We start from the raw sequence: 13,562 nt of genomic DNA on the forward strand, positions 1-13,562 counted from the left end.
CACTGCTGTTTTACCCTACTCCCAAAAAGTTGTAAACAGGAAATGCCTTGCCTTTTAAAATAAAGGCTTAGTTGCAAAAGAGTAGTAGAAATATGTAGCTTGTGGAAATACAAACATGGCAGATTTTCATATCTTCATGAGTGTTTAAAATTTTTTAAAGCATTACTAATTGTTAGCATTGTGAAACAAAGTTAATTTTTCGGCTTATATTTTCAAACACCAAATATTTATCAAACACTGATTAGAAGTTAAACTAATGATTCTCAAGGACGTACTCTTTTATCTTATTAATAGTAGCATTTTTGGTTTGATGATAAGAATAGTGCAGTTGAAGTTTTATTTACAGTAGCGAAATAATGGGGAACAACCCAAACCCGAAAACAACAAACAGAGGACAGTAGAACCAGTCCGACATGTATATTACACGGCCACTAAAAATAACGTTTCTGAAGAATATTTAAGGGCAGGGGAAAGGGTTGCAATATAATGGAGAAGAAAATAGTACCTAAAACACTATGATTTCATTTATTGTAAAAAATAGATATACACTTAAGCTAAAAGAAAAAAATTAAGCTCTTTTTCTTTGCATGGTAGAATTAACCATATATATATATATTTTTTTAACATCTTTATTGGAGTAAAATTGCTTTACAGTGTTGTGTTAGTTTCTGCTGTATAACAAAGTGGATCAGCTATACGTATACATATATCCCCATATCCCCTCCCTCTTGTGTCTCCCTCCCACCCTCCCTATCCCACCCCTCTAGGTGGTCACAAAGCACCGAGCTGATCTCCCTGTGCTATGCAGCTGCTTCCCACTAGCTAGCTATTTTGCATTTGGTAGTGTATATATTCCATGCCACTCTCTCACTTCGTCCCAGCTTACCCTTCCCCCTCCCCGTGTCCTCAAGTCCATTCTCTACGTCTACGTCTTTATTCCTGTCCCGCCCCTAGGTTCATCAGAACCTTTTTTTTTTTTTAGATTCCATATATATGTGTTAGCATACGGTATTTGTTCTTGTCTTTCTGACTTACTTCACTCTGTGTGACAGACTCTAGGTCCATCCAACTCACTACAAATAACTCAGTTTTGTTTCTTTTTATGGCTGAGTAATATTCCATTGTATATATGTGCCACATCTTCTTTTTTTTTTTTTTTTGCGGTACACGGGCCTCTCAATGTTGTGGCCTCTCCCGTTGCGGAGCACAGGCTCTGGACACGCAGGCTCAGCGGCCATGGCCCACGGGCCCAGCCGCTCCACGGCATGTGGGATCTTCCCAGACCGGGACACGAACCCGTGTCCCCTGCATCAGCAGGCGGACTCTCAACCACTGCGCCACCAGGGAGGCCCTGTGCCACATCTTCTTTATCCATTCATCTGTCAATGGACCCTTAGGTTGCTTCCATGTCCTGGTATATATAGTTTTTAATTTTTTTTAACAATGAGCATATGTTGAGAAAAAGGTTTAAAGGGAAGTGGCTTAGTTCTTACAGAGCAACTCTAGCTCTCTCTAGTAACCATGTGTCTTACACTTCTTTTAAAATTGGCATTCTTTCTGGAAACCTCAGAAAGTCAGTGGGCGAGTGAGTGAAGTAGCTAATATTGGTTTTAAGCAAAAGAAGAGGTTTGGAAATGGAGACAGACAGCTGAAGTAGAAGTTTCTGGGAGGCATAGGGAGGAAGAAAGGTCTAGATTCAAAGTAGCTTGAAGGAAAACCAAAGTAGAAATTGAAAATAATCTTGAATTGCTAAAATTCCTATTGATGGGTGTGTCATATCATGTGAGTGCAGACTTGTAGGCCAGGGCTATCTGTAACCCAGGATTGAAATTTATTGTATTGCTTAATTAAACTTCTTTGCTGCTTTATGAGCATATTTCCTTCCTTAACCTCTCTAAGCCTTGTTTTCTTCACTGGAAAATGTGCTAAGTGCCTTACGTGGATTGTTTTTATCTTCACAGAAGCTCAGTAAGATTGCTATCATTAAGCCCATTTTATAGATTTAAGGAAACTGAGTCTTAGAGAGGTTAACCTGAGCAAGGTCACAAAACTAACTGTGCTTTGCAGATACTCGTATTTTTATGACTCCAAAGCCCAAGCCCTTTGTCGTAGTCCACATCTTCTACAAAAGTGCGTATACTCTAGCACATTACCTGCATGCGGATATTCTGTTACCAGGGGGAGGGAAAAGATGGTGGCAACTAAGGCAACATTGAGATGTGGGAATATTATGAACAAGTTAAATACTGTTGCTCCTTCGAACCAGTATTCCTCAGATGTTCAATATTTATTGATAAGAATAGAGGACATGGGCCTCCCTGGTGGCGCAGTGGTTGAGAGTCCGCCTGCTGATGCAGGGGACACGGGTTCGTGCCCCGGTCGGGAAAGATCCCACATGCCGCGGAGCGGCTGGGCCCGTGAGCCATGGCCGCTGGGCTTGCGCGTCCAGAGCCTGTGCTCTGCAACGGGAGAGGCCACAAGAGTGAGAGGGCTGCGTACCGCAAAAACAAAACAAAACAAAAAAAAGAATAGAGGACATGAGATTTCTATTAATAAAAAGCATATGCCTCTTGGGGCTTCCCTGGTGGCGCAGTGGTTGAGAGTCCGCCTGACGATGCAGGGGATACGGGTTCATGCCCCGGTCTGGGAAGATCCCACATACCGAGGAGCGGCTGGGCCCGTGAGCCATGGCCGCTGAGCCTGCACGTCCGGAGCCTGTGCTCCGCAACGGGAGAGGCCACAAGAGTGAGAGGCCTGCGTACCGCAAAAAAAAAAAAAGAATAGAGGACATGAGATTTCTATTAGTAAAAAGCATATGCCTCTCTTTGGAACCCCTGTCTGGGTTGGCCTTTGTCCCCCTCTTCAAGCTTTCCAAGGCAAACCTCCATTCACACCAGAGCTTTTGTGAGCCAGGTGTAATTTCACAGGGAAGACAGAAGAAGGGCTTATCCCGTTGAAGCGTGCTGCTCTGTACTTGGATCTCCAGCAGACAGACGGTTCCCGTGGCACAGCTGCTCGCTCTCCTCTCCCTCCCACTTCCCCTCCAGGGCTCAGCATTTGACTCTGCTCTTTCCCTTCCTCCAGTGCTCTTCCTGTGCTGTCTTCACCAAATCTGTTAATAATGCGAAGGAACTTGGTTCTGCCCTAGAGTTTGCTTACCACCCCACCCTCTGTTCTCTTCTGTATATGTCAAAAACATTACCCTAAAGATGAAGTCTGCAACATAACAAAGGAATAGTCTCCAGTTTCCAGAGCTATTTCCATTGCAAGTAGTTGGGGGACATCGGGGGTGAGGGGGGCCAGTGATGGGGAGGTTAAGTACCAAGATTTTTTTTCTTCCGTATATTTAAAATCAAGATAATTAATTTATTCCATATATTTGGGGGAATTGAATCTCTACACATCACCAGTTATCTGAAGAGGAGAAACCTGGGTTAAATGGAACCGTAAGCCAGTTAGTCTAGTGATGTCTTAGGACTTCTTATAGATACAGGTATCAGGCCACCGCCTGCCTAGACTTCTCCTGAACCTCCGTCTGGAGGTAACTACGCTTCCTTTCTTCATCTTGAATGTGATTTATATATTTGTGAAATAAGGGGGGAAGTGTCGCCTTCTTAAAATTTTTGTAGAAATGAAAATCAAATTCCTCCTCTTTCCCCACATAAACAATTAGGGGAACAGAAGTAAAGGATTAAGTCAAGTTACCCCTCTCTAAGCTGAGAATAAAGAAGAATAAATTCATAGACCTTGAAGGCAATGGATGTAACCACATAGAACTATCTAATCTCAACACTCCAAGGGTTGTTTTGGGGTTTTTTTTCCCTACCTATGAGCTGACCCCAGCTATCGGAGAAGGGGGTGCTGGGGGGTGAATAGATTTGGAGCTTGTCCTGTACGGTGGTTCTCATCCACAGGGATAATTGGAAATGGGGACAGGCACATTTTTTGTTGTCAAAATGACAGGAGTCCCTACTGGCATTTGGTGGAGAAGGGCCCAGGATGCAAGATGGACAGCAGTGCATGCACAGCAAAGCATGGTAGTGCCTGAAATGCCCGGAGGGCCCCCCTCGGGACTGGTGGTGGAGAATCCTGATACTGGCTGCAAACAGAGTCCTCATGTGGAGGCTGGGCTAAGAGCTCAGGGAAGCAGATGGAAGAAGTTTTAGGAAAAACAGCTTTCTTGCCACCTATGCTCTGGGACAGTGACCCAGTGTTCGGTGGCAAAGGAGGCATTCTAGAGCTGTGGCTTTCATGTAAGTCACGTGCCATTAGTGAGTCATGAAATCAATTTAGTGTATCACTTCAGCAGATTTTAAAAATGGAATAGAATAAAAGCAAGTTGAAACTATCAGAGTGCGTTCCAGTAGTAAGAATAAGCATCCTTTCGTATAGTGTGTGTGGGTAAGTTTGCCAATAAAAGACATAAAATGTATTTTTTACTGTGGGTTTCTGTAAAAATGTTTGGTAGATCCTTATCTAAACGATCTACTCTGGTTCATGAGCCTTTAAGCCCCTGAAGGGGACATAGCAGCCTCAGTGACCTCTTGACAATGTTTCCAGCCACACATTTTCCACATTTCCCTGTAAATAGTTAAAGGAGCATGATTGGGAGGAAAAACCCTTAACTTTGTTAAATATTTAGAGGCTTCTCTTCGCTTCCATTTCTTTCTTTCTTTTTTTTTTTTCTGCTTTATAACAAAGTGAATCAGTTATACATATACATATGTTCCCATATCCCCTCCCTCTTGCGCTTCCATTTCTAATTTCTACATTGCATATTTTTTGCAAGTGCTTCTATAGTTTCAAAAGATATAATTCATTCTTTTAAAAGTTACAGTTTAGTCGTGTTTAGTATATTCCCCAAATTGTACAACTATCACTTCTGTCTGACTCTAGAACATTTCATCACCCCAAAAAGAAATCCCAAAGAAACTGTTCTGGAATTAGATTGTGGTGACAGTTGCACAACCTTGTGACTAGATGGGACACCACGGAATTGTACTCTTTAAAAGGATGAACTGTATAGTAAATGAATAATATTTCAATGGAAAAAATAGCCATATTCATTAACAGTCATTACCTATTCACTCCAACCCCCAGCCACAGCAACCTTTGGTATACTTTCTATCTTGATAGATTTGCCTGTTCTGGATATTTCATATTAATAGAGTCACACAATATGTCATCTGTTGTGACCACCTTCTTTCACTTAGTGTAGTGTTTTTAAAGTTCACTATTTTGGAGTAGCCTAAATCAGTACTTCATTCCTCTTTACTGATAAATAACATTCCATTGTGTGGATACACCACATTTTGTTTGCCCATTTATCAGTTGATGGACACTTGAGTTGTTCCCTCTTTTCAGCTGTTATGAGTAATTCTGCTATGAGCATTCATGTACATGTTTTTCTGTGGACGTATGTTTTCAGTTCTCTTCAGTATTTACCTAACAGTGAAGTTGCAGGGTCACATGGTCACCTGTGTTTAACTTCTGAGGAACTGCCAAATAACTGTTAATGTTGAGCATCTCTTTATGTGCTTATTAGCCATTTGTAGGTCGTCTTTGGGAAAATGTCTGTTCACATTCTTTGCCCATTTTTTAATTGGGTTATTTGTCTTTTTATTTTTGAGATGTAGGAGTTCTTTATAGTATATTGTGGATACAAGTCCCTTATCTAATGAATGATTTGCAAATATTTTCTCTCATTCTATGGGTTTTCTTTATTGATAATGTACTTTGAAGCACAAAGGTTTTCATTTTTATGAAGTCCGCTTTATTTTTTTCTTTTGTTGCTAGTGCTTTTGGTGTCGTATGTAAGAAACCATTATCTACATGCACAAAGATGCATGTACAAGAAGGCTCCCTACACACTCTGAAATAGTAATAAAATTTAAAGAAACTTAACTGTCTATCAAAAGGAATATGATTAAATAAATTATCACACACACAACCCTAAAAGAAACCATTGCTTAATCCAGGGTAACAGATATTTTTGCCTAGGTTTTCTTTTTTTTTTTTTTTTCTTTTTGCGGTATGCGGGCCTCTCACTGTTGTGGCCTCTCCCGTTGCGGAGCACAGGCTCCGGATGCGCAGGCCCAGCGGCCATGGCTCACGGGCCCAGCCGCTCCGCGGCATATGGGATCCTCCCAGACCGGGGCACGAACCCGTATCCCCTGCATCGGCAGGCGGACTCTCAACCACTGCGCCACCAGGGAGGCCCTTGCCTAGGTTTTCTTACAAGAGTTTTATAGTTTTAGCTCCTACATTTAGTTCTTTCATCTCTTTTGAGTTAATTTTTGTTTATGGGATGAGGTCTGACTTCTTTCTTTTGAACCTGGATATCCAGTTGTCCCAGCATCATTTTTTGAAAAGATTATCCTCTCCCTATTGAATTGTCTTGGGACCTACATTACATCCTAAGAACAAATGCGTACAGCTTTGGAGAACAAATATTACAAAAGCCAAACTCACCTGCAATTTGGATTTTCTTAATTTCTTTAACATTCTCTGTCCGTTTGTTTCTTCGTGAAGGAAATGTGGAAAATTAATCTTTCCGACTGTGTGTGTCAGGGTGTCTGAGAAGGAAGGAGGTAAAGAGTATCAGCATAAAAAGTAGTAATTTCATAAAAATTTTTTCCAGGATGTAATTTCACACAGAACAAAACTGAATAAGAAAAAAGGTGGAGAAATGCAAATACTGAATAACACTGACAACCAAGGGATCAAAAGTTTGAGTAAGGAGAGAAGAAAAACACTGGAAACATATCAGCAGCTTTTTTATCTTTTACAGGTGAGAACAATTTCTTTCACTGTGAGTTTTGGGTAAATGCTGTGTCCCTGTTGGTGTTTTACAGTAGATCTTGTTCCATGCTAAGGCTATAATAGTTTACATGTTCTGAGCACTATTAAGTACCAAGTGCTATTCTAGGTGCTTTATATACATTATCTCATTTTAATTCTTAGTACAACCCTGGGAACCATCAAAAAATAATTTACTGATATTCCTGTATTACATGTGAGAAAACTGAGACACGGCCAGTAAATGGTAAAGCAAGGGTATCGGGACCCTGGCAGTTTGACTTAAAACTTCAGCCACACTCTTCATGACTACATTATACTGCAGTTATCGGCAGAAACAGTATAAATCTAATAATAACATAAGCAGATGCTGTCAAACATGAAAAAATTAAAGTAACTGTATGAAAAACAGATCTGTACCAGAACCAGACTGCCTTTCTTTTGAGGAAGGAGCCAGAGAGTTTGGATTAGGGAAATGGGATGCCTTTTTTATTTCATTATTTCCATGGCATGACTGTGATCTAAGTGAACAGTAATTTTCCATTGCTTCAATAGTGTGGGTGAGAACTAAGCTGAACTGGTTACGGCTGGATTCTGTCTGGTGGACTAGTTTTTTGTTTGTTTGACCATTGATCAACCTCATCCGCCCACCAGCACGTACAATCAGTCCCAAAGGAAACAGTGAGCGATAGTGAGAGATTGAAACAAAGCCTCCCCTCGGCAGGAAAACTTTCCCAAAAAAGGTGGATCAGCAGTTCTTCCTTGAAAGTCAGGTGACCCTGGGGCCGCTGCTGGTGGCCGTGATTCCGTCAAGGCGTGGAGATGCTTGAATCTTTGCTTGAGGACGTCGCTGGCATTAGGTGCACAGAGAACACATTACCCAAAATATAAATGAGGTGTGGCTAGCCGCGCTGAGAGAAGAGACGTTAATTTTGGTGGAGTTGAGAATTCTCTACTTAGAGTGGAGAACAGGTGTAGTACTCCAGATGTCCACCATGTGGCAGCATAAAAGGAAGAATGTTAAAACAGACTTGTCCATGGAATCCAGTGCTTAACAACAGCTTCCTTTCCAGAAAGAAAGGGGGCTCGCGCTAGGCAGGGAAGGTTTTTTGTCTGCTGAAATTAGGTTAATAGGCATCCACCAGTTAGAAATTTAATTTTAAGCATTTATCTTTTTTAAAATTAATTTTTATTGGAGTATAGCTACTTTACAACGTTGTTAGTTTCTACTGTACAGCAAAGTGAATCAGCTATACGTATACATATATCCCCTCTTTTTTGGATTTCCTTCCCATTTAGGTCACCACAGAGCATTGAGTAGAGTTCCCTGTGCTACACAGTAGGTTCTCACATTTATCATTTTTGACATCCATGAACTTCCAAGTGTATGAAGCTTCTTTAGGATTTAGTTTTCTATTGTTGGATTTTGATAGAATTTGTGTCATTTAGGAAGGTGAAAATTTAGTCACTGGCCTAAGATTTGTATAGTTTACCCTGTTACGTAAGTGGAGGCTCATTAATGGGAAGGAGAAAAAGCATAGGAGCGTGTTTAGAATAATTCCACAAGGTTTATTCCCTAAACGATCCAAAACTGATAGAACCAGAGCATGACCATTCAGTTGTACTGAGTGAAGTGTCAAAAAATCATTTATTTTTCTTCACCTTTTCTCCTGTCTGCTTTGGAGACATTAACCCAAGACCAATGAGGAAGCTATAGAAAAGCAAACGGCGTGGATCCCTTTCGCCTTTGGAAATTCTTAGCCAAAGTAGCAGGTCAGCTAGTATAGGTTTTGCTATGGGCTTGTCTCTTCTGTATGAGCCTAAATTTAAAGTTTTTAGGTCATCTGAGAGGAATGAGGCTTCTTCGGCTTTAGAGTAATTTTCCTTTCTCAAAAGCCAATATGCTTAGTGTGGGAAAAGAATCACCCCAGAATGCTAAGAAAAAGGTTGTCCTGAGCTGCTTATTCATAAAATTTCAGCCAGTCATTATGAGCTTGAAAGTTAAATCTAAGTGGTAAACTAAACTAGAATTAGGGTTTTCTTAAAATTTTTAAAGCCAAACTGCTTGAGACTCTTAAATACCGGTTTCCATGTATGGAAAATTTTCTTTTCTCATCGGAAGGAAGACGAAGAGTAGGACTATCAAATTTCTCTGTCACCTTAATCTTATATTTTTTCTTCTAACCTCCATCTGGTGTAACTCCTTCAGAAAAACCACATTACCACGAAGACTGATGCTACATCTCTTGAACTCCATCCTAAGCTGAGCTACATGTCAATTTTTTAAAATTCTTGTCCATCTTTAAATTTGTTGTTTTTTTTTTTTTTTTTTTTTTTTTTTTCTTTTTGCGGTATGCGGGCCTCTCACTGTTGTGGCCTCTCCCGTTGCGGAGCACAGGCTCCGGATGCGCAGGCCCAGCGGCCATGGCTCACGGGCCCAGCCGCTCCGCGGCATATGGGATCCTCCCAGACCGGGGCACGAACCCGTATCCCCTGCATCGGCAGGCGGACTCTTAACCACTGCGCCACCAGGGAGGCCCAAATTTGTTTTTAACATAAAGAGATTCTCTCTTCAGACACGAGGTCTAACAGCCACCCCCCTCTCTCTTCTCTTCTTTTTATCTTAGCCTTCTGGGGTGATTCTTTTCCCACACTAAGTATATGGGCTTCTTGTCAGGTTCTTCTGGCACTTCCCCCATGAACTATCCTGACCTTCACCCCTCTGTTCAGCCTCCCTGCCTCAGTCCTACCTTCTCATGCTTTCTAAAACATCATGGCCATCCCACTGTCTCCACATATAAATGTATCCTTTTCTTTTTCTTTCTTGTCTCAGAATATGGGATGTGTTTCCTTCTATTCATTCATCAGTCCTTCTAGGACAGTCTATCTGGCTCAGCCCTTGGTCCCTTCTTGCCAGTCTCTTCGGATACCAGATCTATCAGCCACCCCCCGCCTCCTGTGTTTCTGCAATAAATATTACTGTGTGGCTCCAAATGGTGTAGAGTGTACATAATACAATTATACTCCATTAAATATGTCATGATATAGTATATAAAATTTAAATCCTACCATAACTTTCTAGTATAACTTCCTATAGTTTAGTATTGGTATTACCTGCTACCTTTTAAAGTCTTAATATGTGCCAGATACTCTTCTATATGCTTTATACATAATAAGTCATTAAAGTGCAAGGAACTGGGGACTCCTCTCTGCTTTTAATAATATATTAACATATAGTTTTGTGGGGGGGTGTTTCTTCTTCTCACTTTCCTTCAGACAAATCCTCTGTACCTCGCTAAGCTGATTTTCCAGATGCCACAGAACAAGTCAACTAAATTTATGGATACTGTTATTTTCACCCTATACAATTATGCTTCCAATCAACGGGAAGAATATCTACTCCTCAAGCTTTTTAAAACTGCTCTGGAGGAAGAAATAAAGTATGTATATAAGTATATATGTAAAAATACCAATACCTTTTGTTAGTGGTGGCTATCTCTGATTTACTAAAATAATTTTAAAGTTATTCTTATAAGTTATTTATACATATTAAAATTATCAAATTTCTTGAGAAATTGCCACATCGTCATAGATATATTCAGGTACAGCTTTCTCCCAGCAGTGATATGTTTTCTAATGCTAAATTCACTCTTGATTTTGCAAGTGTACAAAGCTCTTTGAAAGTCAGTGAGGGCTTCCCTGGTGGCGCAGTGGTTAAGAATCCTCCTGCCAATGCAGGGGACACGGGTTCGAGCCCTGGTCCGGGATCCTGCATACCGTAGAGCAGCTACACTTGTGCGCCACAACTGCTGAGCCTGCGCTCTAGAGCCCGCATGCCACAACTACTGAAGCCCATGCACCTCGTGCTCTGCGACAAGAGAAGCCACTGCAATGAGAAGCCCGTGCACAGCAACGAAGAGTAGCTCCCGCTCACTGCAACTAGAGAAACCTCGTGCGCAGCAACGAAGACCCAATGCAGCCAAAAATGAATAAAATAAATAAATTTATATTAAGAAAAAGTCAGTGAGAAAACCTAATTAAAATTATGTGAGTAGTAAAGCCATAAACAGATGAGGATAATGATCTCTGCTAAATAGTTTTTCCTTCTTACTGGAATTTAAGCTGCTGCTAATTTATTTTTTACTCAGTTAATGTAAAAAATATGTAGGCAGCTATAATGAATTGGGGGGGGAACCCATGAGAAATGCCTTTAGCCAACTAGATGGATCTTAACTGCCTTCCTTACTTCTGGATCCCTTAAACGATGCTAATCCTATAGGTCTCTGAAGCTATTAGCCAGGCACCTCTGCCCTCATGCTGTCTATAAGGCAGCATGAGAAATAGGATTCATGAGAAATAGCAATGCTATGCAGTAGAATAAGGTAAGTAGTAAGTGAATGATAAGCACAGTGTAACAGAGCAGAGGGATGGAAAGAAAAGTGCCAATACAGTCAATCGATAAAGATTGTATGGAAGAGAAAGGAGTTGACCCGAAACCTTGAAGAATATCTACAGTTTTTTGGGGTTTTTTTGGCTTTTTTTTGTTTTCTTTTGTTTTGTTTGCGGTACACTGGCCTCTCACTGTTGTGGCCTCTCCCGTTGCGGAGTACAGGCTCCAGATGTGCAGGCTCAGCGGCCACGGCTTACAGGCCCAGCTGCTCCGCGGCATGTGGGTTCCTCCCGGACCGGGGCACGAACCCGTGTCCCCTGCATCGGCAGGCGGACTCTCAACCACTGAGCCACCAGGGAAGCCCTATCTACAGTTTTTATAAAAAGAAATGGAAAAGGGAAATAAGGCACTATGGTGATAGAAACAGTATGGGCCAAGGGGCAAGAAAGAAAGTAGATTAGTCTAGCCAAGAGGTGACTTAATTAGTGACCACCAGGAAAGTAAGGTTGGGCCAGATCATGGGAGACATTGAGTATAGGCCCAAGTGCTGAGGCTCTTTTTACTTTCTGGGAAGGTGTGCAAAGTTTTTGACGTGACCACATTGAGTTTTTAGAAGATTGATCTGCTAGCCACATATGAGCAGGGTGAATTGGAGCTACACAGTTCAGGGAAATGGTGGGGGGCGGGGGCATGCATAGGAAAAAGGCACAGATTAGATTTTCAACACTGAGTTTGAGTTTTAGGTGTAGAACATGTGGGTGAAATATTTCCAATATCCAGCAGAATATTGGAAATTCAAGGCTAACTCCAAGGAAAGAGACAGGGAGCATCCTAACTTGTATACCGTCACCCGGTATTATTATTAGTCTAGGTCCATTTTTAGTTCATTCCTGCCTTCTAGATTGGAATTAAAGCTGAGAAATTATTTTTAGATCCTTAAATTTCTTGAATAAGTCATCTTACAAATGATAGCTTCCTTTTTTTAAAAATAAAAATAATAAATGGGGGATTCTGAGACCCACTTTATTAATGGACAGTCAGTCTTCCAATAGCCCTGATAAATTAGAATCAGGACCTGCATTGTAGATCCTGCTCTACAGGCCCTGTTACCACTGCAAACCTTTGGCCAAATAGGTCAGGCATGTTGTCTAGTGATGGAGGCAGATAGAATGGTCATACTTAGAGAGAAAGCTTTGCCTTAACTTCCCACAAGTTTCAGACTCAGAGGTTTTATTACAAAAGACAGCATGTGGGCCATGTCCACCAGAAGTCTCCTTTGGCTCAGGTGTGCTCACCAAATAGAGATGGGAGATAGCTTCCATTTAAATCACACCGTCTTTGATCTTCAATGGAGAAAAATACAGCCCCCAAAGCCCTTGCCCGCCGGAGAGAATATACACTGTTTAAAACTCTATCCATAGAGGCAAACCATTTTGTTTGGTCTGGGCCTTTTTTAGGTCAAAGGTGGACCAGGTCCAGGACATAGTTACTGGGAACCCTACAGTCATCAAGATGGTCGTCAGCTTCAACAGAGGTGCCCGTGGACAGAACACACTGCGCCAGCTTCTGGCTCCGGTGGTGAAAGAGATCATTGATGACAAATCCCTGATCATCAACACAAGCCCCGTCGACGTGTACAAGGCCTGGGTGAACCAACTAGAAACACAGACTGGAGAAGCCAGGTAGCAAAGCCTGGGCGATGCTGGTTTTCAGTCATGTTTTACGATCATTTTTATGTGTATATTTATACATACTCTTAAACTCTGTTAAGCTCTGTTAAAAGAACAAAATTCACTGTGCACAGTCAGCTTTCAATCTAAGATGTTGTTACCTCCCTTAACATACTCATGCAGGCCACATTCTTGGACTCTTGCTCATCTTAAGCAGTACATGGTATTTTCAGATTTCGGTACCAGTTGATTCCCAAAGCCACAATTTCTGTAGTTCTCTCCCTTCGTTTTTCTTTGCTATTTCTAAACCTAGGCCTAGACCTAGACATAGACCTCTTCACCTGATAATACCTACATTTTTTTTTTTACAGTTACCAAGTGAGTAACTTGAACATGTAAGCCTCAACAAGCCAGGTGGGATTGGCTTATTCTAGGTAGCGGTCTGTTGATCCAAGCAATCCCAGCTTTTAATTTCCTGCAAAAGGACGCCATGTGAAATCATTAAGATATGCACAGAGAATTACATGGGTGGTTATCACAGCACTGTTTGTAATCACAAAAGTTGGAGAAGGTCAAAATATTTAGCTTTGGGGAATCTGTTAAATAAATGTTTATATAACATAATCGAGTAGTAAGTAACTATTTGGAATGGTGGTATAGAAATATATTTGTTGCCTGGGTAAACTGTTCATAACATAGTTCTT

The 13,562-nt window shown here is 41.2% G+C and overlaps 1 protein-coding gene across 1 annotated transcript in view; it reads left to right on the forward strand.

Moving 5' to 3' along the window:
• The window catches only part of IQGAP2 (IQ motif containing GTPase activating protein 2), a 296,229-nt gene that overhangs the window by 247,976 nt on the left and 34,691 nt on the right, over nucleotides 1–13,562 (forward strand). The window contains exons 22-24 of the mRNA XM_060093062.1: nucleotides 6,641–6,790; nucleotides 10,075–10,238; nucleotides 12,646–12,870. Coding sequence (XP_059949045.1) covers nucleotides 6,641–6,790; nucleotides 10,075–10,238; nucleotides 12,646–12,870 — 539 coding nt within the window. The remainder of the gene's footprint in view (nucleotides 1–6,640; nucleotides 6,791–10,074; nucleotides 10,239–12,645; nucleotides 12,871–13,562) is intronic.

The sequence above is a fragment of the Mesoplodon densirostris genome, chromosome 3, assembly GCF_025265405.1.
Source record: "Mesoplodon densirostris isolate mMesDen1 chromosome 3, mMesDen1 primary haplotype, whole genome shotgun sequence".
NCBI lineage: Eukaryota > Metazoa > Chordata > Mammalia > Artiodactyla > Ziphiidae > Mesoplodon > Mesoplodon densirostris.